At 42.6% G+C, this 23,611-nt stretch overlaps 1 protein-coding gene across 7 annotated transcripts in view; it reads right to left on the reverse strand.

The window, feature by feature from the left end:
- The window catches only part of ANK3 (ankyrin 3), a 209,230-nt gene that overhangs the window by 71,973 nt on the left and 113,646 nt on the right, over positions 1-23,611 (reverse strand). For 4 of the 7 annotated variants that reach the window (XM_032695158.1, XM_032695157.1, XM_032695156.1 and 1 more), the window contains exons 20-26: positions 14,264-14,362; positions 14,069-14,167; positions 13,586-13,681; positions 10,560-10,632; positions 10,299-10,361; positions 1,879-2,002; positions 104-115 (exon numbers count right to left, since the gene is read on the reverse strand). In XM_032695158.1, the coding sequence (XP_032551049.1) occupies positions 104-115; positions 1,879-2,002; positions 10,299-10,361; positions 10,560-10,632; positions 13,586-13,681; positions 14,069-14,167; positions 14,264-14,362 (566 nt within the window). The remainder of the gene's footprint in view (positions 1-103; positions 116-1,878; positions 2,003-10,298; positions 10,362-10,559; positions 10,633-13,585; positions 13,682-14,068; positions 14,168-14,263; positions 14,363-23,611) is intronic. The other 3 variants (XM_032695161.1, XM_032695159.1, XM_032695160.1) reach the window with 1 other exon arrangement.

The following is a 23,611-nucleotide window of genomic DNA, read 5'->3' on the forward strand; positions in this document are numbered from 1 at the left end:
AAAAATAAAAGCATGTCACTTTCTAATGCTGAATAAAATGAAAATAAGCAATGGCAGCAGAAGAAAGATGAGAAAGATGTAACACGATGCCATGCCTTCTTACCTGACTTTTGGACTAAAGCAATTTACAGTGGAAAAGAAACAGGAGAAATAGAAAGCAAAGAATCAGACAGGAAAAGCAAGATGTTATGGCTGGATGGCTAATATATTTAATGTGTTCATTTCTTAATGTTACACTCAGAATCAGCAGTAAGATACATCCACAGAATACTTTTTTTTTGCTAAATAAAATACTTCACAGGAAAACCACTGTATTTGTCTCCTCTGAGCATAACATGTGCAATGCAAAAAAATGAGCTACACAGCAACAAATAGTAATGGCACTGCTAAAATCAGAAGCATGGGAATATTGGGTTTCTCTCAAAGAAAACGTGGGGTTGAACCCTCAGATCTAACTAACAGATCTTGACTCTGAAACTCTGCCCTGCCACCTGCACAGGGAGCACTCAGTTCCGTGCAGGAAGAGGGCTGTAATGAGTCAGAGGTGTCAGGTAAATCAGTGCCCGGCTCTGCACACAGAGCACCTCCCTCTCCACCATCACTGCCGTGCTTCAGCAATGACCACAGCCGAGAGTGCAGCGTGATGACCTTGCTAACGCCGGCTCCTCTTTAAAAGCAGCACGTCAGCTTTGTTAATTCAATTTGCTATGACACAAGATTCTTCCTTCAGATTTGTTTTGCTGATTTTCTACCTAATGGACTATTTAAATGCATTTTGGCATTTCTCATGAATGTATGTATCACATAAATACTTATGAACTTCCCTAAAAATTGTAAGTCAAGCAAAACATGGCTGGGGACTACTAAAGAGCAAATCTGCACTGCATGCTTGCATTTCTAATGCGACCATAGCAAACAAGACTGAAGGCTAGACATCTAAGCTTTACTTTATGGGAGCTGCCATTTGCTGTTAGCCAATGAACTCAGTTTTTAAAACAGATCTTTAAACTACAGCATAGGAAAAAGTCCTCAGGGCTCCATCTTACGAGGTTTAATTATTAGCTTCAGTACAATTCAACTGTCAGTAACTACACTGCAAATCCACAACTATGGAAGTAATCCCTGCTCATACAGCTTTAATTGTTTTGAGCAACACACACTGCAGGGTTTAGCAACATTCAAATACGAAATCTAAAACGTCAATCTAGAAACACTTGAACTGGAATTAACATTAGTCAGACATCATATCAGGTTTACAATGTTTTAGCAGGTTCACAGAAACTTTGTCCTGTTTTTTTGTAACACGTAGTCCATTCCCTGTCAAATTAAACCCTGCAACAAATTTAGGATAAACCTGATTTTTTTGGGGGGGGGGGGAAGAGGAGCAATTTTTCTTTAATATTGTCTCTCTTGGTTGGATTACTTACTAGCACCTTTAAAGAAATAAAAGCACCAAAACAGCAAAATGATTATCATTCAGTTTTTCTGGTGTTTACATTATTCAGCAAAATTAGCCTATTAAGGACACCTCTACTGTAAGTATCAGTCTGACCCAGCAGCACTGAAAAGAAACCTGGTTTTGCTGTCTGCTCTGGATCAGTCTCTAGACCAGTTGCAAAAGAGGTGACTGGGAGATGTTCAGAGCAAGAACAGAGACCAGAAAAAGTGAATAGTTAAGTTTTCCGTACCACTGCCATAAGAAGCCAACATGAATAAAGAATATGAAACAAAACTGCAATGAACATATGCTTCAAAGGAAGTACACCCCCTCTACTTCGTTTCAAAAGAGGCTCCAGTGTTGGGTGAAAGAGCGCGCTTGGTTTGTAGAAACTTGTAGCTGTGGTGACGCGCGAACATGAGAAACGGCAAACACAATACCTGGCGGAGCGGGCGCCCAGGCTGAAGCCCATGTATCCTTCAGCAGGCAAAGAGTCATCTCCCAGCTCTTTCAGATCCTGGGGTCCGAGGTATTTGTCCGTATCGCCTGTCATTGCATCCTCACCTGCCGGTACAGAAGTCAGGCTGAAATCAGGAGCTACGCGTATTGTAAATGTTTGTGCGCTTAGCAAGTCATAACGCCCTTCTCTGCACGCCAATAAGGAATCAATCCAGTCACCCCCACTTTCCCTAAGGCTCTTTCCACGTAGTATGTTAATTATCTACCCTCTGAATGGGCCTGAGAAAATAATTTTATTGGGGGGCAAATGAAAGAAGCAGAACTCCACCTTGATGGAAATCCAATAAAGTTATACGAGGGATGACTTTTGCCCAATCGTTTCAGCAAGCTAAAGGCTTCTTCTGTACTTTGCATCATTACACACGCTTTTGCTTTCCTTATCAAAAATGCCCGAGCTAACAAAATAAAGTTAGATAGTTCCACGTGGGAAGTAAAAACAAAAACATCAATCCAACAAACAAAACCAAACCAAGCGACGGCTGTGAGAGACAGCCTGTTAGCCCACCAGTACGGAAAAGTGCAGCAAGCTGGAATAGAGGTTGAGTGAAAAAAGAGGCCCGCCTTCCACCTTGGGTATTTCTCAGTAACTTTTGTTAAGTTTGAATGGAAGAAAGGGATTTTTGTCACTAGCATTTTTTTATTAGTTCGGTTGTTGGTTTTTTGTTTTGTTCTGTTTTGTTTTCAGAACCTCTTCCCGCTCCCAGGTTGATTTTCTGAAGCTCAGTGCTTCCGGCAGCCCGTTCTCCGCCCCGGCAGCAGCCGGGGAGGGCGAGGGCGATGCGGCCCATCCCCATCCCCGCGGCGCAGAACAAAGCTGGGCCCGCGGAGCCCCGGCCGAGCCCCCCGGGCGGGCGGGACCCCGTCTGGAACCGCCGGGAGCATGTGGGACGCGGCCATCCATCCACAGGGAAAGAGATCGTTAGTCGGTTTAGAAAAAAACAAGAGGAAGGGAAGTTAAATGTTGGCAGAGGCGGGCAGGCGCCGCAAAGGGTTAACGGAGCAGCTGCCCGGCGGGGAGCATTTGCATGCCATTACATCATGCAAACCTACATTCCTGCGTTGACAGAGCAAGTCCAAAATATGCCTTTTGCGGTTGTTGGATTTTTTTTTTTACCCCCCTGTTCCCTCAACAGCACAGAGGAGCGAACGCTCCCTGTAAACTCACTGCTTGCAGACATTCACTCTCCTCCTTTGTTGTGAACGCGTTTTAGGTGTGTAAAAGTTGCACAACAGAGAAGTTTAACAGCGCATTCCCGAAGGTAAGTGACTCCCAACCCCAGACTCCCGTTTCCCGCTTTCATTCAAGGAGTTTAGACTAGTTTCCATTCACTAAACTCAGGAAACCACAGGCGAGCTCTGGTTTTAAACTAACAATCAAGTCTAAAAATACCCCTTCAGCTACTGCTTTGCAAACGGCAAACAAACAGACCAACTTTCTCCTCCAGCCCAGCAACAACCAGTATTTTAAGTAACAGTTTAAAAGCTAAAATGTTCATAATACCCAAAAAGCATTCAAAAACCCGAAACAGAAACATCATACATCAAGTGAAACTTTAAAAAAGTCTTACTGTTTTGGAAAGCCATTTTCACCAGTCTGGTCTATAAGATTTTTTTTCCCTGGTGTTTCCAAGAATTCCTATTAGTCCTATTAGTCCTTAAGCAGTGATTTAGACTTAATCTCCAAACCAGCACAAGCAAACTAATCCCTGTGGGTCATATTCGCTTTCCACACAACAACTGAGATCTTCTTAACATCTTGATCTCTTCGTATGTATTTTAGGACATGTGCATCTTTGTCCTCTCAACTCAGATTAAAAGTTCTTTGCAAATATGAAACAAAATGAAAAATAATGACTACAGTTAAAAAAACCAAAAAACAAAAAACAAAAATCCCCTTTTAATCACTCTGCAGACATCCCTTTAAAGCTTCTGCTGATTGGATTACAGCCTCCCTTGGCAAGCCTCTTGAATGGTGACATAAATGCAGGCACTCCAGTTATTTGTATGTAAATAGGGGTGCTGCGAGGGTGTAGTTTTTCTGTAACTTGATGCCGGGGCTCAGCGAGGGAGCGCGGGGCTGCGGGAAGGGCGCTGCCTCCGCCCCCCCGGCCGCCCCCCCGGCCCGGGGCCGGCACCTCCCCCGCGCCCACCCCCGGCCCCTCCGCTGCCCCGGGGTGCCACCGGCGTGAGACCATCCCTCCCTGCCCGCCCTCCTGTGCGGGGTGCTTGTCTCCAGCGGGAAAACTCAGGAGCTTGAGGAAAACGGACTGAAGCCTGGGAGGCGAGGAGGTGGCCCAGGGAGGGAGATCTGGGCAACTTTAAGCTGATTCAGTAAATTTGGGAACTTCTGCCCTAACAGCACCTGAGGACAAGCGCTGTAAGGAAGAAAGGTGGCATTTTCTTTAGGAACGTCGTTTGTCAAAGGCAAGGTGGAGAATGGTAAAAAAAGAAATATTGCAGCTGAGGTGCAAAATAAATTAGATGTTATCCCACTCTGCAGCTAATCCAGCCAGAGCAGGATTACTCTGATGAAATGCTCTCATCAAAGGAAAAACTGCATCTAGGAGTGGTAATTTCAAAGAATTCCAGACATTGTTTTGTGATCGTGGGAGGCTGGAGCAAAGTGGGTGGTGCACGTTTCAGCAATCCCACTCTGTTTAATTAGGTGCCACAGCCTAATCCTCTGTGCTTCAGGTAACAGTGAACACAGTGTTTGCTCACAGCACACCGTGTTGCTGCAGAGAGAGGTCCCACGGAAAAGTGAAGACAAAAACTCATCTTTGAACACGAACGATAGAGAAATGCCCGAAAGTGAGGCACTGATGAAAAACCACCAAAGAACACTGCATTGCTTTGCTTCAATTGCCATCCTTCCCTTCACAATACATTACATGTTGAAGAAAGATCATGTTTCTGCTAACAGTGGGCAAACACAGCTATCACAAGTATAGGAAACAGCTCAAAATCCAGGAAAGAATAGTGGCAGTAGGTCAAAGCAAGGGCCCAGCATTTCTAGTGTACCCTGTCTCTGACAGCAGCCACACTTCACAGAAGAATATAGGAATATAAACCATTGGAAGTCCTTTGGGACATTTTTTTCCTAGCTGGCACTGATTTGAGCACACATTTTCTAAACCTGAAAGAGGTTTGTATAGTCATGAACAGCTTTTTTTCTTTTTTCCCTTTTTTAAATTCCTCCAGTTACACTTTGAACTTGTGTAAACTGCTTGTGTTCACTGCACCATGGACCTGTGCAAGGAGTCATAAAAGTCTACCTGTTGCAGGAGGAGCAGCCCTTTTAAGCTTGACCTGCCTCTTGTTGGTTTCCCTGATGCCCTCTCTTCTTAGACTTATGGAGAGTTAGCAAGGATTACTGCTCACTATGCCACCCATTACTTTTTATATTCTAGCCTATCCCTCATGGAGTTTGTTTTTATTTTCTGGGATAGAGAATTCTATTTTCTTTACTCTTTTCTCTCCAAGAACCTCTCATCACCTTTCTCATCCCACATTTTCCCTATTTTTCTGGTCTGTCAGCATGTCTCCTACAGCTGGGAGTAGCAGGAGTGCAGGGCAGGTGTTCTTTTTAGAGGCCAGTGAGAAATACAGGCTCTCTGGCAAGAGAGAGAAGGCATCATGTGGCTTGGGAAAAGTACCAAACAAAATTTAATCATAGCCTGGGATCCAAATGGACGGTTGTCATTGGCTGTGCTAAAGGTACCTGAAGCTTTTGCCACTCCCTCATCACAGTCTATCCAGAGCTGTCTGGTGACAAAAGAGGTACAGCCACAGGGAAGAGAACACTTCAAGTTGTAGCCAAGGTTTTGGTTTCACAGAAGTGTGGAGAAAAGCCAGTACTAAACCACTGAAACTTTTATGAACCTGTGAAATTTTATGGAGCCAAAGAAACTCTGAAAACTCCAAACTTAAAAACATAATAAATCAACCCCTCCTAAAACGACCAATAACAGATTTTCATACATGGGGATGTCCTGACCTGTCTTAAAGGCATTTAAATTGCTGTATCTTAGCACCTACTCAGGGATCAGGCAGCGTGCATTCATGTTCTGTTAGGACATCTGTTTAATCTTCCAGGGAACTGATTAGCATGATACTTCTTCCCACTGAGAGAAGAATCTCCATTAAATGGGTTTAAAACAGTGTCCTGATTTACACCCAGAAGTTTGTTATCTACTGAAGACCAAATCACAGAAACTACAAGCTCAACAATAACTGTTTCTTGATATTGACTGTCTAAATTCTCAATACCTAATCGGGTTTATGGATTGGATTGGTTTTGCCCTTCACTGCTCACACAATCTCACTTCTCTATGCATCGGCTTCCATTGCTTGCTGTCCCTTTGCCTCTGAGACAGCAGTGGCAGCTTTAGGGAGGGCTGTTGTGACAGAGCTCATCTCTGGGTTGTGGCAGTCACAGCAGGGCTCCAGCTTCCTCCAGGAGATTAAAGCTCTTGCAGCCGCCCAGAGGGAAGCTAAGAGGCTGAGCAAGCACTGCAGAGGAAGGGATTCCTTCCAGGCCTCTCGCAGACAACTGGAGTTATGCTTTAGCATGGCTGATCCCTGGCTCCCCACCAGCCCCGTGGCCACAGGCACACCACTGGGGCTCCCAGCTGCACAGGGTGTGAGCTCACATCTGGAGATGGTAAGAGGAAAGGCCTAGTTCTTCCAGTCTTGGCTTTCACATTTGTTTTATTTGGTATCTCTTTAACAATAAAAGCATAGCACATGTTTGGTGTGCATCAGAATTGCTCTATGTTCTTCTACAAACTTTCTGCTATATATGAAGATAAGCCTTCATTTCCCCCCTCCCTGCCCAAATCATGTTCACATATTTCAAAAAAACACCATTTCTTTTTTGTGGGGTAGCAGTTTCCCAACACTTAACACTTGGGCAGATTTGCCAGTCATCTAGGAAAAAGAATGAAAGATCTCTCCTCTCAACCAGTTTGACTGCAAACCAAACTGTCCTCAGCAGGGAGGATAAATTACACAATTCCCATGTAAATACTTATTTAGCAGGCACAGCAAGACATAAAATACAAGGAAACAGCTTTCTGACATTTGTCTTTGAGCCTCTACTTTCCAAGTCTTCAGTTTCTCTTAGGAGAGAAACCTTGAGGGTTGTGGCACATTGAGAAGCCATTCGGCAAGTTTCTCTCACTGAAGCATTTTGGCTGATGACATGAACGCTGGCCAAGTGAGGGAGAGCTTAGATTTGTTTGCTAAAATTGTGCCTTTCTCTCACTTGGAAATTAGCTCCCTGGCTATGACATTTGTCAGAGTGCCTTACCATCTTGAACATATTTATTCTGACTGGTGTAAGTGGAGGCACTGTGTATAAATACCCCATCACCACTGAGAAGTTGTGGGAATGGGCGTCACTGTATTGTCTTTACAGATACGCAAGTCAGGAAAGGGACAGGTTATCACCTCAAAGCCTGTAATTCCTCGCATGCCTTGCACACTGGAATGCTTCAGCACAGACTAATAAAATACCTCTTATCTGATTTGAGAGCTCCCTTTCATTGTTAAGTTTGAAAAAGACCCTGTTATCACAACATCATAGAATGGCCTGGATTGGAAGAGGTCTTAAAGATTATCTCCTTCTAACTCCACCGCCATGGACACGGACACCTTCCACTAGACCAGGTTGCTCAAAGCCCCATCCCAACCTTGAACACTTCCAGGAATGGGCAATCCACAGTTTTGCCAGGAAACTGTTACAGTGCCTCACCACCCTCATAGTGAAGAACTTCTTCCTAATATAGAATCTAAACCCACCCTGTTCAGCTTTAAGACATTCCCCCATGTCCTGTCACTACATGCCCATGTAAAAAGTCCCTCTCCAGCTTTTTTGTATGTCCTGTTTAGGTACTGGAAGGTGTTCTAAGGTCTACCTGGAACTTTCTCTTCTCCAGGATAAATAACCCCAACTCCCTCAGCCTGGCTTCACAGGAAAGGTGATCATCTTTCTGGCCTCCTCTGGCCTGCTCTGACAGACCATGTCCTTCTCACACTGGCAACCCAGAGCTGGACGCAGAACTCCAGGTGGGGTCTCATGAGAGCAGAGTAGAGGGGCAGAATGCCCTCCCTCAACCTGCTGCCCACACTGCTTTTGATGCAGCCTGGGACACGTCTGGTTTCTGTGCTGCAAGTGCACATTGCTGGGGTCATGTTGAGCTTCTCATTGATCAACACCCTCAAGTCCTTCTCCTCAGGGTTGCTCTCAATCCCTTCTCCTCCCAGCCTGTATCTGTGCTTGGGATTTCCTTGATCTAGCAGGACGTTGCACTTGGCCTTGTTGAATTTCATGAGGTCTGCACAGTCTCCCCTCTCAGGCCTGTCCAGGTCCCTCTGGATGGCATCCCTTCCCTCCAGCATGTCAACCACACCACACAGCTTGGTGAGGGTGCACTGATCCCACTGTCCATGTCACCAACAAAGATGTTAAATGACACCAGTCCCAATACTGACCCCTGAGGACTTGTCACTGTCACTGGTCTCCACTCGGACACTGAGCCTTCAGCCTCAACTCTGAGTGCCACCATCCAGCCAATTCCTTATCCACAGAGCTTTCAGTCCATCAAATCCATGTTTCTCCAGTTTAGACACAAGGATGCATTGCAGGACTGTTTATATATACACACCCTCAACCCTAACAACAACATGGGTGCAGAATACAGTCTCTAGGCACAGAATCAATTGTATTGCCTGCATTTTTAATTGTTGGTTTGGTTTGGTTTTTGTTAAACTAAGAGCTAGTGACTAGAAAAACCTTCCACAGATTTGGCCTTAAAAATGATCCTGTACGTTAAAAGACACAATTGCTTCTTTGGTTCCAACACTCAGATTCCTTATGGGGTGTTTCTCATCCGTACTTCACTGCATGCTGTGCAGTGGGACACAGCAATAGTTACTGCTCTGTTAGCTAACACTACTATGCATCAGTGCTCATGTCAGTTAAAACAATACAGTATTTTGAGCACGACAATAGGCTGAGCTATTTGGAAAACACAGGTGTCCAGTAGGAACACCACCCATTTGGAACTGCAGCAATGGGAACACAATGACAGACGGAGAACAAACCAAAAGCCTCAGTGCATGAATTAAACAAGAGCTGCACACAAAGAACTTAGCTGAATATCTTTTACACCTTGCTGCTTCAGTGCTATAAAAATTAAAAGTAACTACATCAATAGGGATGAAGAAAGAGAGACTGACTAAAGAAGCACAAGAAAATTGAACACAGTCATTTGTTTTCCTAACAGAAAAGAAAAACCTGCAGCTCTAAAGCAAGTGAATCAGAACTCACAAGAATACCTTCAGGACACTATTGTCCTCTTCAGCAACTCAAGACTTCCCTGTTTCTGACCTGTCACCTGGGAACTCCCACCGTGGCCTCTGGAAACCTTCAGTTCCTTATGAAATTTGTACAGACTTCTGCACATCCAGCCCAGGGGGAGGTCTGACCTAACAGGAGGTGTTGGTAGAGGGCAGGGAAGAAGTTGCCAAAGGAGTTTTAAATACTTGGGGACCACTGAAACCACGTCAGAGCTGCCCAGCACACAGGAGGGAGCTGGGTCAGGCAGGCTGTTGGTGCATACAGCTCAGGAGCTTATTTAGGGGCACTGCAAACAGAGGGGTTCATTGTCACACACAGATTTCATGTGCAGGATGGTACAGGCACCATTTCAGCTACAAGGTACTTTACTTAGTACCAACAAACACCTACAGGTGAGTCCAATGCAGCACCCCCTTAATCCAGAGCAAAAGTCATCTGATGTGTTTTTACTGAATGTCAGGACCAAAAAATTCTTTAAAAGAAAATAACCAAACAACCAAAACAAAACTTAACATAAACACCCCTGAAAATACTTCTTTCTGGGCCAAGGGTCCCCTATCAATGTAAATCAACCTGAAAATCAATTCTGAATTTGCATCAGAATTAAAAAACAACAACTTAATCTTTTCTGCCATTTACTTACACTGTTTTTCTTCTGAAGTGTTTTGATATTTGACCCTTTTGTCCAGTAATTAATTTTTCAGTTAAAATTCAGTTAACTTTATAGAAGCAGCAGCAAAATGATTATTCCAGGAAAGTGAAGATAATTTGATTTAAAAATGGTAAGAAATTCAGAAAAAGTTAGATGATTATCAGTAGTAGCTCAAAGAATTTTTGAAAGCATTCTTAATTGTAAAGCAGAAGTTATTGTTAGTTGGATAATAAGAAAATTATCTGAAAGGATTAATTTTCAGACAGATGAAATAGAAGGAAGAAGCTTAAGTTAAATATCAGTGCAATACAAAAATGCACAAATACCTTCTTCAACATCTGACAAATATTCAGCATCACTGAGTATTTCAGGGGCATTGGCTTTACGAACTGCATGATTTAAATAAACAAAATAATTAAATAAAAGCATAGACTATCAATGTGTCAACAAAACAATCAAAACAATAACAAATGTGAAATGACCATATTCAACTAACACTGTGTATTGTTTGTTTTGTTTTGTTTTTTAAATGGATATTTCTTATAACAACAAAAGACTGAATAAATTTTTCTTAACATTTTTAATACCTTCATCATCAGACATATCCAGAACTTCATTCATGGTTTCAGGTACATTCAACTTGTGCTTTTCTGTAACAGTCTGTAAAAGAAGAAGAAAGGCATTTCAGGGTACAGGTATAATTTTTCTTAAAATTCTATTATTTTAAGTTATTTTAAAGATTAAGTGCCAGGTAGGACATATTTTTAACTGCAGTTAGCAAAAAAAGACTTCAGAGCTTCTTATTAATTTTCCTTTTTAAAGATACTTTTTAATTGAACTATACATTAAAAAGACTAGAGAAATAGGCAATATTATATTTGTATTTTGAACTGTGTTCATATTTTCATAGCAGAAAAAGTATGAGCTGAAGTCCGAAAAATTACATCAAAAGAAGAATCAAATATACTGAAAAGAGTTTCATGTTAAGGGGTTTAATCAGAACTCTTTAAGTAGTCATCTAAATCTTGAGCAGGAATATGTAATCTCTATTAAAACTAAAATTTCTGAGGGAAGTATTTCTCCTTTGACATTAGAAGAATTCTGCAGTTTGGGAGCAGGCTGAATCTCTGTGAATTTTTTTCAGAGGTGCCTCAGCATGAATTGTGTGTTTTTCCCACAAATGAGAACAATTGTAACCACATGCAGGCTAAATGATATCCCTTAAGGGATTTGTGCATGAAAGACACTCAGAAGTGGTTGGATGATTTTCATCCCAATGTTTATATTGATACAGATTCAAAGACCAATATAAAAAAAAAAAGGCAGAAAAAAAAATGTTATGAATGCCTGAAATCTGTTCCTAGAATACCTATATCACATGAATGATATACACATGCACATTTTACTTTCCAGCTGAGCTACAGCACAACAAGCACTGATAAAGTTTTAGGTCCCACAAGAGACCCTGCAGAGTTACCATTCAAGGAGTGCAGTGGGATTAAAAAGAAAACCAACCAAACCAAACCAAAAAACCAACCCCAAACAAAATCCCACCCCACACCAAATCCACTCTCATCTTTATAGGGGTTTTATATTTTTTTTTAATCACCTTCTCATCCTTCATATACAAATAAGAAATCATTAACAAGTTCAGGAGGGCAAAACAGCCTTCCCATTTTCATGTATTTTAAAAGATTTCACTTTTTCTCTGGCCTTATGAATACTTATTCAGCATTTCATGTTTCTTGGGCTACTGCCATTACTTGATACAGGCAGAAGAGCTCCTGCATGCTCAAACATTACAAAACTTAGAAAAAGCCTCACACAATTCATTTTGTGGGAATTACTTACAAAGCTTTTTAGCACATTGCTGTTAAACTAGCAAAATCACAAGACTTTTTTTTTAATTGATATTTAAATTGTAGCAAAATTATGTTCATCCCTGGTTTCATTACATTTAGCTTTGGGAGTTGTTTTGGGAGCCTCAAAATATAAGTCTCAGCAGTTGAACTGAAGTTTTTAAGACCCTCAGTTGTAAATCAGATTTCATGTCTAGACTTCCAAAGACTCAAAATTACACACTGATAAGCAGCATATTGTGATTTTAATGGAAATTATTTCTGGGTTTCTCTGGAGGGTGGGTATCAGGGGTTGTACAGGCCTTTCAGCAATTTCCTCTGGCACAATTCACAGCCTGACCCATCATCTCTCTACACTTCATCTACAGAACATAAATGATTATTGTTCTGCATCAAATGCAGAACAAACTCTTCCAGCTTCTTGATTTTACAAGCTAAGAAGAACTTCGTGATATTGGGATTTTTAGCATAAAGGTGTGGTTTTCATTTGAGTTTTGCCGTCCTGTATAATTCTCCATCAAATTTATCAGGTTGTGGAAAACTGTTCTGGAATCTTTCTAGAGAGAAATATGTTCTTGAGAAAACGTAGAGAGAAATAAAAAAAAAAAAATCATGTTTATTTTCTGGCATGTTCCTTTATATTTTATTGTTCTGAAATTTGTCTTCTATGTGGTGGATTTTCTGTAAACTACTTAATTATAGACCACAACTAGAAAAATCACAGGAAGAAAAGGTACATGCAGTAACAGAACTAAAATCCTCCTGTCATCCCAAATGCTCATCATATTGCAACCACCTGCTTGCACAGACAGACCACACAAATGGCTGATGACAAAACATGAAACACACACAATAATTGTTTTCCATCTCCCATATGCCTAAAAATACATGCATGTGCATATTTATCTTTTTTTTTTTAAAGTCAGAAAAAAATAGTTGCAGAAAGGAAAAAGCAAATTTGGAGCCAATGTTTTGAACTTATGTTCTTCAGACACAGTTTGGGCTTTATTATGCTGGTAGTGCATGGAGGTGCCTCACCTCACAAAACTCTTCTCTTAAAAGAGCAATTTGGCAAAACATCAGTGAACAAAAGATCTTTCTGAGAAGTATTTTGGATTCTGTGAATTTTTCTGACAGCAGGTAATATTTGACCATTCATAGTCTCTTCAGTGTGTCCTGGGTAACACTTCCTGAGAGGCACGATGGACAAGCTGGAGTTCATGTCCATGTGAGGGAATGGATATTTGGGAATGCAGGGGCTGACTGTGGCTGCTTGCAGAAGAAAGCCTTTCACCAGCTTGTGGAAGATGCCAGAAACTATGGAATGAGGTGCTTTTAAGTAAACCCCAACCACTTTTTATAGTGGAATAGGTTCTCTGAGGCCAAATACAAGCCATCATCCCTTGGGAAATGCTCTCAAAAGGCAGCAGCAGCTTCTATTTACACAAGTCTTGTAGGAATGTCTTTTCAACTACAAACTTGTTCCCTAAACAACAAGATCTGTGAAGAAACATTGCAGTTATGACCAGTCCTTTACACTGTCCATTTCCTGCTCAGCTGGCACTCTTTCTGTATTCATCCTCATAGTGTCTATTACCTTAAAAATATATGGCTCATATTTGATTTAATACATACTTTATACTGCTAAAAGGAAATAGATGACTGGAATCTCAGCAGTCATGTAACTAAACAAAGCTGAATACCCTGGCTTTGAAAAAATTCTTCCATTCACTACTGAGCTAAGTTGTACTTACAATTGTAGTCATGGTCTCTTCTGTCACCACCTTCAATGTGTCAACAACTGAAATGTAGCCAAGTCGCTTAGCAATGGCGAGGGCAGTGTTTCCATTCTAGCAATTGAAACATTTATAACAAAAGTTGAATGTTAGCAAGGAAAAGGGTAGAACCTGCTAACTAACAGTAGAAGAATGTAAATAAAAGAAAAATGAAAGTTTGCACGTTGGTGATTGAAATGAATATATTTTTGGGTAGTAGGATATAAAACTAAGTTTTTAACTCTTTGCAGAAATGGGATGAAAATGAAGAGATTTCCAGATGTTTGCTGTTCTAGTTCTGGAAGAGATGATGGCAAAGAGGATGCGGGGGCGACTGGAATAGGCTTCCTCTGCTCTTTTCCTCTCCCACCACACGAACTTTTCTTTCCCACAATTCCCTTGCTCAAACACACATGAGGAGAGCGAGGGGAGAGTGGCCCCTGTGAGCCCCCGTGCACTTACCACAGTGAGCTCGTTGGGTGCCGCGCCGTGCTGGAGCAGGACGTTGATTATGTGGGTGTGCCCCTGCTGCGCTGCCTGGTGCAGCGGCGTGTACCCGTTCTGCAGGCACAGAAAGGGAAAAGGAAAGGCTGCAGTGGGGGCACAGCACACAGGCAGCCCCTCACAGAGCGAGCGAGACAGAGCCGGGACACTCACCTTCGTTTTGGCATTGACTTTTGCAGAATGTTGCAGAAGGAAGTTAACAATTTTTATGTTTCCGTAGTGGCAGCCAACGTGCAAAGGAGTGTATCCCATCTAGAATGAACATCAGCAGTTAGTAAATGTGAATATCCCACACATGCCCAGACATGAAATAGGAAAAATCCTGTTAAGCTTTTTTTTCCCCTTTGGCTTATGTGAAAAATCCTCTAGCCTTGGAAAAAAGCACGCTTCTCATGAATGTCAATTCAAGTGCTCATTGAGTGCTTCCACCAGCTCCCTCAGTACTCTTGGGTGAATCTCATCTAGCCCAACAGACATGTGTGTGTCTAAGTGCTGTAGGAGGTTGATGATCATTTCCCCTTGGATTATGGGAGCTTCGTTCTGCTCCCCATCCCTCTCTTCCAGTTTAGGAGGCTGAGTACCCAGAGAACAACTGGTCTTACTATTAAAGACTGAGGCAAAGAAGGCAGTAAGTACCTCAGCCTTTTCCTCATCCTTTCCTACTATGTTTTGCCCAGATTCAATAAAAGGTGGAGATTTTCCTTAGCCCTTCTTTTGTTGCTATTTATAGAGATATTTTTTACTGTCTTTTACATAAGGAGTAAGATAAAGTTCTAGATGGACTTTGGCCCTTCTCATTTTTGCCCTGCATAACCTCACAACACCCTTGTAGTCCTCCTGAGTGGCCTGCCTATTCTTCCAAAGGTCATAAACTCTCCCCCCCCCCCTTTTTTTTTCTTCAGTTCAGACAGGCCAGTCTTCTTCCCTGCTGGTTCATCTTTTGGCACACAGGGATGGCCTGCTCCTGCACCTTAAAGATTTTCTTCTTGAAAAACATCCAGCCTTCCTGTACTCCTGTGCCCTTCAGGACTGACTCCTGAGAGACTCTCTCAACCAGTCTCCTAATCTGCCCTTCAGAAGGCCGATGTGGCAGTTCTGCTGACCGCTCTCCTTCTCCAAGAACCAAAAACTATCATTTTTGGATCGCTGTGCCCAAGACAAACTCTGACCATCACATCACCCCCCAGTCCTTCTCTGTTCACAAACACCAGGTCCAGAAGGAGCCTTCCCTGGTTGGTTCCCTCACCAGCTGGGTCAGGAAGTTCTCTTCCACACACTCCAGGAACCTCCTAAACTGTTCCCTCTCTGCTGTGCTGTACTTCCAGCAGACATCTGGGGAGTTGAAGTCCCCCATGAGAACAAGGGCCAGTGATTGTGAGACTTCTCCCAGCTGCTCACAGGATGTTTTATCTGCCTCTTCACCCTGGTTGGATGGTCTATATCAGACTCCCACCAGGATATCTGCCTTGTTGGCCTTACCTCTGATTCTTATGCATAAACACTCAACCCTGTCACCACCACCATTAAGCTCCAGACAATCAAAACATTCCCTAACACAGAGTTCATGAGACAGTTACCTTTAAATGGGAACTTGCTACTTTTCTCCATGGCATGGAGAAAGGCTACTTCTCCCCAACTCTTCCCCCCCCACTCACAATAGGAGCTTCATGGCTTTCCAGCAGATGCTTTGCCTGGCTCACAGAGAGGATTAATGGGCTTCTCCCTCTCTTGAGGTGAGTTATCGGGGTTCCTTTCCCCTCTAAAGGTCAGGTTTCATAGGCCCACTTGATGGGCTCTGAGATGCCAGATGTCATCTTAGCCACTGTTCCTGTGGGGCTTCCCCATTTTGCAAGTAGGCTGAAACTACACTACCAGTGTAACATGTCCTTTTGCTACTCTGTGGGACTTCCAATGCAGTTGGTCCCATGCTCCATTACCAGTTTCTATGGAAAAATCAATTTCTAGACTGACAAATCATATACGATATGAGGAACACTAATACACTAAACACATGGTAAAATGCACTGCAAATATGCACTCCTTTTAATGTAAAAGAATTCTGCTTTGGGGGAAAGAGGAAGGTCTGAGGCTGTCTGAGCTTATTAATTTCAGTGGCAGAAAGGTCAGTTAGAATAAATATGGGGACACATGGCCATGCTGCATGTCTTGGCTGCTGGTAGAGCTCAAACTAGCCAGAAGGAAAACACACTACGTGGGATTGAACAATGTGGAACTAGATCCAAAGGCCAACCTTGTGGGTAGAAACTCTGAAAAACAGGCTGGTGGTGTACTGACCAGGCTCCCGCTGCTCCACAGTTTAAAGGTGAAAAAAAGCCTTTGTTTTCCTGTTCTGAAAAGAAAAAGCTAGTGCCAAGAGGCAGAGGCACAGAGAGAGTTAAAATCTTCAGCCTGTCATCCCTCATTTTTACATCCAAGCCAGTGAGATGTGGTTAGCTTAGGCAACTTTGTCAAAAGCACTGAGGAGACAAGTCCAGATCAGCCTGGGATTCAGAAGCCAGCACTACACCACATGTTCAAACTGTGAAGTCATAGCTGCTCAGAAGAAAGAAAGAAAGAGAAAACCTCAAATATGAACTATTTCCACTAAAGGGAAGTCTCGAGTGTCCATGGGTTTAAACGCACCATTTTTTTTATGTCACTTTGCCTCTGTTACTACTTTGCACAAGGTTACTTAATTTCAGTTGTATTCACACATACCAGGAGATGGTAGCTGTGACAGTTACTTTAAATTAGGGTGTGTAGTTTTTTTCCAGTTATTATATACCCTTTGCCATCTAAAGCATCTACTAGGTTTGACAACCAGGATGAGTTAATCAGTGCTAGAAACGGCACTGAATCAAAATTCCATTGGCATCAGCAGAATGAAACTTTCTGCTGACTTATATGAACATTGGATCAGATGCCAAATGACTACAAGGAGCTTTTCCTGCAGAATAGTTGCACACAAGGGTAAGAGTCTGAGCACTAGTTAAAATGAAATCATCATGAACTGAGCTCTGGGACCTCATCTTACAGCTACTGTTAGTTTAGGATTGGCCTAATAGCTTCCTGTTCCTAGCAGTGCCTGATGTCTGAGTCTGACAGGGCTCCCTGAGCTGCCCAGAGTCTTTAGTCTTCAGCATAATGCTGAACTCATGTACCTCAAACACAGCTTCTACAGCCTCTGCTTCTACATGGCCCAAAGATAAACTTGTATTAAAAGATGGCCAAGTTATTAAAACAGTTAAAAAAAAAAAGCCATGAAACCTCCTACAAGATCTCAATTCCATGACCCCCCTTGAAAACATGACTAGCGAGGTCAAAAAAAAAAGAAAAAAATCAGACAGCATAAAAACAACTGTGGAGATGAAATCCAAAGTCAAGGAGATCACCTGCTGGGAGTCTCCTGCTAATAACCCTAAAACATTAAAATCTGGAGCATACTAGAGAGCCAAGACCAGCTGATCTCAACTTCCCCTTTGAAGTGATCTGCAAAGGCTCCTCTCCAGCCTGTAACACTGAATACTCTGAATACTGAAGAAGGAGCTATCAAACCCCCAATATTTACTGCAGTGCAACAACAGCTTCCTTCTACCAATGGTACATACAGAGACTTACAGGTGGTACCTTCACAAATGGCGGGAGGAGCAATTACTGATGCTCTTTGTCGCTCCTGACCAGCCTGCTGTTTAAATCAGAGACTAAATGAAAACCTTTCCTCTTTCCCCTCAAATCCATGGTAGAAATCATGACATTTCCAGGGTCACTATTCTTCCTGCCATCCTTCCTTGGTGTCCCAGAGCTGAAGCTGAAGGAGTCTTCCTCTGAAGCTCTCGGTGCTGGTGCCCGGTCGAGTGTGGCAGCTGGAAGTGTGTGCACTAAAAGGCAGCTTCTCTGCTACAGGCATCATGTGTGTCCCAAGTAGCCACGTGGGCACCTGCCAGCCTGGTGGCAAAACACCAGCTTCCTGCCTGAAGTCCTTGGAGAGGCCTGGGAGCTTTGTTTCAAGTCTGCCATACCCTGTGGTTGTCTCGTGTCATATTTGATGAGGCAGTGGCTAACACAGCACAACGTCACTGACAGCAGAGTGACAGAGATCTGACAGGGTGGGACATGTCTCACTGGGTACGTTGGACTTCATCAGACACCACAGGACATCTTTCATGTTCATAGTCAGCAGCGTTTGTAGTGAAGGCATTGGTCAAAAGAAAAACAGTTAGCAAAACTCCCTTTCAGTGCCTGAAACCTGGAAAGGATATCCTTTGCTTCTCAGCTACAGTACAGATTCCTGCACTCAACTGTTTCTAGCTCAGGAAGGTGTAACATTTATATCCCAACGTCCCCATGGAAGTCAGGTATTCTGTTAACTTTTCTGAAACACTCCAACTGGCAGATTCTCCAATTACACAATTAAATCAACAATAAAAGTAGCAATTCTTAGGGCTACTTGAGCTTGCTACTTTCATTCTCTATAGAAAGGTGCCCAGGAGGCTAAAATATTTTGCTTCAAAAGATATCAATAATACAAAAAAACCCCACAATCAAACAAACAAAACAACAATAACAAAAACGTCACTAAAAAAAAACCAACAAAAACAAACAAACCAAAAGCCTCACCATTTCTGCACAGCAGTTAAAGTTTAGTTCTAATTACTGGCAAAGCACCAAGGGATTTTGTAGGCATCCTAACATTACAAAAGTGACTTCCAAGAAAATCAGGGCTTTTGTTTAACACAGCTCTAACACACATCACCTTCTGGCACTCAGCTGCTGTGCTGCTCGTAGCTGTTTTGAAGAATGAGCAGCAACATGGGAGTTAGCAGCTGGGAAGGGCTTATCAAAACCCACCAGACTAAGTGCCAAGAAAACATAAAATCAGAAATACTGAGCTTTTAATTTCTAATGGAACACACAAACGCAAAGCATCCCTTATTCTCTTGCCCTTCAATTTTTATTTTTGAGGAAAATTATCACAAGCCTTGTTGTATATCATGTCAGTGAATTCAGTGAATTACTTTAATATCCTCCACTGGCAATAACCATAAATCTTAACAGCTTGAATTACTGCATCTTTCTAGTCATGCTGACTCTCAAGCTGCTGTGTTTTTGTTTTTCTCCCATAAATGGCAGACAATGAAGCTACAGTATTATTGTTTATAGGGCTAGAAATTGCTTTAGATCCACAGATCACAAAGCCTTGATTGAATGAAATGGGCAAACCTATGTGTACATACACACTTCCCTGCTTTGCTGAATCAGGGTCTAACACGTTGCAGTACCTTGCAAAGGTTCATTATTGCACATTATTAGGCTGGAAATTTCCACAGAAATGTCTTGATAACAACTGAGCACGTTCAAAGAGACAATGAGAGATAATGCACCATGAAGATATTACTGAAGATATCTGTATCTGTGTTCATTCTGTATGAAAGAGATTTTTCTTGATAGCACTTCCCTCCCTGCCTCCTTCCTATCTCTTTCTGCATCTGAAAATTAGATAATCCAATGGAAAAATTGGACTGCTGTTATGAACCATTGTAGCACTCAGGCTGGTATGGGGCTCCTGTCAGAACAAAGCAGGCAGACCTGAATAAATCTGAAATAAAAAGCCCAGCTCAACCTGCAAAAGAACATCATGACCTCTCAGCCACCATTATCTCCTACCAGAACCAGAGTTTTAGGAACAAAAGACAGTTTAATACTGGATTTGTTTTCCAGACAGTTATCAGCCAGGGACTGTGAGACCATCAATTCCCCCAGGGCAGGCCCAACACCAAGTGCAGCAACTGTTTCACTAAAATGACCTGCACTGAAATCAAAGCTCCAGATCCTGCTCTTCATCCTTGACTGAACCAACACTTTTCTCTCATCAGTCTTCCTCTGCCAGTCCATCACGGTAACGCTGTATCCTACAATTACATTATCCAATGGGATAAACAGCTGAAAAATGACATGTGGAGACCTGCTGAGCCATGAAACAATATTTACTCGTGCCAACTGCCAGCACAAAAGCCCTGAAACAAAAGCAACATCACACGTACCAGTGCAGCTTTTACACTCAATATGACCACCAGAGAAGGAATATCTGCTTGTAGCCCTGGCTTCAGATTGGTTTTTAACTCCCAATATCATTGTGTAGGGACGAGCATTCCTTGTGTTAAGGACGATGTTGCATAACACATTTTCAGCATCAAAAATTCTTTAACATACTTAAAATCAGACACATAAACGTAATGTCAGAATAGTTAAAAGCCTTTGCTGTAGGACACTAACATTTTAAGCCTTCTGTGATCACTAAATTGAATTTTTAAAGCTTTCTAAACGTGAAGGGGTTTTAAGCAGCTCTGAAACTTCACCATCTGAATGTTGCTACATTTCCACCACTCTTGCATATTAAGATAAGGTATTTTCTGTGGGTTATCAACTGGAGCTCAGTCTAACATGGCTGAGCTTAAAACTGTAGGAGCAGGCGTCACATAAAACTGCATAAAAAAATCTCATTTTCAAGTGGTAGGAGCAGCCTTATGTTCTCTCAAAGCACTAGTTCTGGCCTGCTAAAGCAGTGTTGTTTACTTTTCAGCATTGACTTAGACTCCTGCAGCTCTGGGATTTGAGGCTATTTAGTTAATTGATGCAGCAGAACCAGAAGGATCCCATAACACCCTTAATAAATGGACTTCAAAACCAGCAGCTATTCTTCCTTTCATGACCTTTTCTACAACAAAGCTCAGGAAAAAAATGTCTTGGGAGGGAAACCACCCCAAGAGAGAACCACAGTTGCAATTGTTCAAGTCTAAGGGCAATTTTGAAAATGCTCATAAGTTTTACAGCCAGAATTGATCTTAATCATACAGACTAATCCCCTGTACAAGTAATTTTTTGTAATACTGGAGTTTTTTTCTTCCCTGCTACTGCTTCAAGGTACGAAATGTGTTTCTGACCCATCTTCTCCTTTAACCACCTGAAAAACTCCAACAGTGTGTGCAGCCCTCAGAATCTGAGCAGGGGTAAGAACTCCCATGTGTCAGAACTGCAAACTCTAGATGTTTTCACGGGAGTGTAAGTTATATATAAATGATGACTAAAGAACATGTACCAGAGCAGGAAGACGATAGCTCATTGGTCCCTACTCAGGAGTTCAATGACCTGCTCATATTAAGTTGAATGATATGAAGTGTTCTCCTCCTATTGACAGATACTGTGCTGGAGTGACATTAAACCTGTGCTTACTTATCCTGGGGAAATGAGAAATATTATAAGGAGAGAAACTAAACAAAGAAAAAAGCAACAACAATAACAACAAAGACCACTGAATAGTCATCTAGACCACAATAATTGAGGTAAGAAAAGCACACAGATGTGAAATGGAGGGAAGAAGACAGGTTGGTGGTGACACTGCTGGTAGCAGAGATCTCCAGTATAACATCACTCTGAACTGTGCAGCTTCACTGACTTTTAAGGCATGGATGACACATCTCTGCTTCTGTATGTCCAAAGGAATGAATCTGAACTGGACATGCTGGACAGTATCGTGCAAACATGCAAGCATAGCAACAGTGCTTCTGGAGCCAACTCAGCTGTTGCTTATCTTGTCCCCCAATGCCTCTGGTTTTAGAGGCAGCATGCAGAGACCTTTTATTCCCATGGAACAGTTAATCCATCTAAACAAGAGAGCTTGTAACTACGGAGCTGCTATTGTACAAGCCAATCATCTGAACTTCACCTGCACAGAGCATGAGGTCAAGGCACGGTAGTTCTTACAACATAACATTTTTCCTTTATTGTAGAAGTTCAGAGCTTGTCAGTTCTTTCCTTAGGAACTCAAGATGATCATCAGTTTATCCAGAAACTATTCCATGCTAGAATACACTGTACTGCAGTGGCACTTTTCTTATATCAGAGGCGACAGTGAGTGGATATCTGGCAGACAACCTCCATGTGGCTGACTTTGTGGAGCCTGGAGGGCTCACTGCTGCACAAACCCAGCAGACGGGACTCTGCAGAAGCCAGTGGAAAAGCATCAAGTTCATGCCAGTGCATGAGCATTGGGCTCATTCTATTCTAGTAGAATCCTGAAAGGCATGTGGGCACTTCCTTCCTAGGAGCAGACAGTCCCCTAAGCAGAGGGCTAACTAAGTATGGTAGGCAGGAGGACAAGCTGGTGTGGGTGTTCCTCACCACAGAAGCCTACAGGATTAATAATGCATGTTTTCCCAGACACATCATTTCTTACATGCCAAAGGAGTCCTGCTTAAATACAACTTGACTTTGCCTGACTTATGAGTCCCTGTCCCACTTCCTGACAACTACAGAGCAGTCCCATGGAGGCAAATGTGTACTGGGAAACTATTCTTAACTCACACCAGTTACATATATAACTGAGGAATGAGGATGAACAACAAGGGATTTACTGTTGACTTCTTTAAAATTATATGACTGTTACTGATGGACAGGATTCATGCTGCACACAGTCAAATATGACTGCGTTTTCCCCCCCGCTACGCCTAGTGACTAGTTCAATTTTCAGAGATGCAATTAAGAAAATCATCTCCATATAGAGAAGATCTCTGAATGATAAACTGAAGCCTCTTTTCTGTGTCTCTGCTGTGTGCCTGCTTCATCCCATCCCACCCTGCCAGGCATAAAGTTCAGTACAGAGCTTCTGCAACTGTGCCAGGCCAGCCTTGAGACCCACGAAACACACCCTGCCTCTCAGCTGTGACAGTATCTCAGAGGTTTCCACCATGCTAATGTGACTAAAAGGCCACTGCAGTCCAGAATGGGATCCTATTTGGGCACTGGAGAGCAGGCAATGGGAACACGTGACTGCCTGCACCTGTCACATGTAAATGCCTCCTTAGACTGCTTACTATTTGTGGGGCAGAGAACGGTGCTGCAGAGAGGGAGAAAGGCAAACACCCTGACAAATTTGTGGGCTATGAGGTGGTTCAGCTTTGACCAGTTAAAAGAACAGGTTCTGCAATGTCTTGCTACAGAAACCAAAACCAGGTAGAAACTATGTCCAGGAAGGCAACCATATGCATCTGAGGAAACTGTGCACAAAATGAACCAGGGCAGATCTCATGTGCTGCTGGGTGACCTGGCTGATCAGAACCCCGACTGATTCATCTTTAAAATACAGGCTGAGGATATGTTACAAAAGTAAAAGGCTGGAGAAGCTCCTGGGATTTCAGCAGAACCATTTCAGTTTTATGTCAGGATAATATTATTGAAATAGTAGCTGGTACAGTTGGAATTATACTGTAGAAAAATCCCATGACAATAACTTTTTCCTCTGCCACAGATTATAATCAGCTGAGCTGCAGCCAGACATGATGATGGACTCAGCCCTTTCTGAGCTGTCAGTGTGATGACAGAATGATAACACTGCTGGACAGTCTGACACACCTGGACATTTCTGGGATGCAAGCACAGCACTCAACTTGTGGCATACACCTAGCAGAGAGCTGTGAAAGCTACTGCTCTGCACAAAGGGTGCAG

This window comes from Chiroxiphia lanceolata, chromosome 8, assembly GCF_009829145.1.
Source record: "Chiroxiphia lanceolata isolate bChiLan1 chromosome 8, bChiLan1.pri, whole genome shotgun sequence".
Classification (NCBI taxonomy): Eukaryota; Metazoa; Chordata; class Aves; order Passeriformes; family Pipridae; genus Chiroxiphia; species Chiroxiphia lanceolata.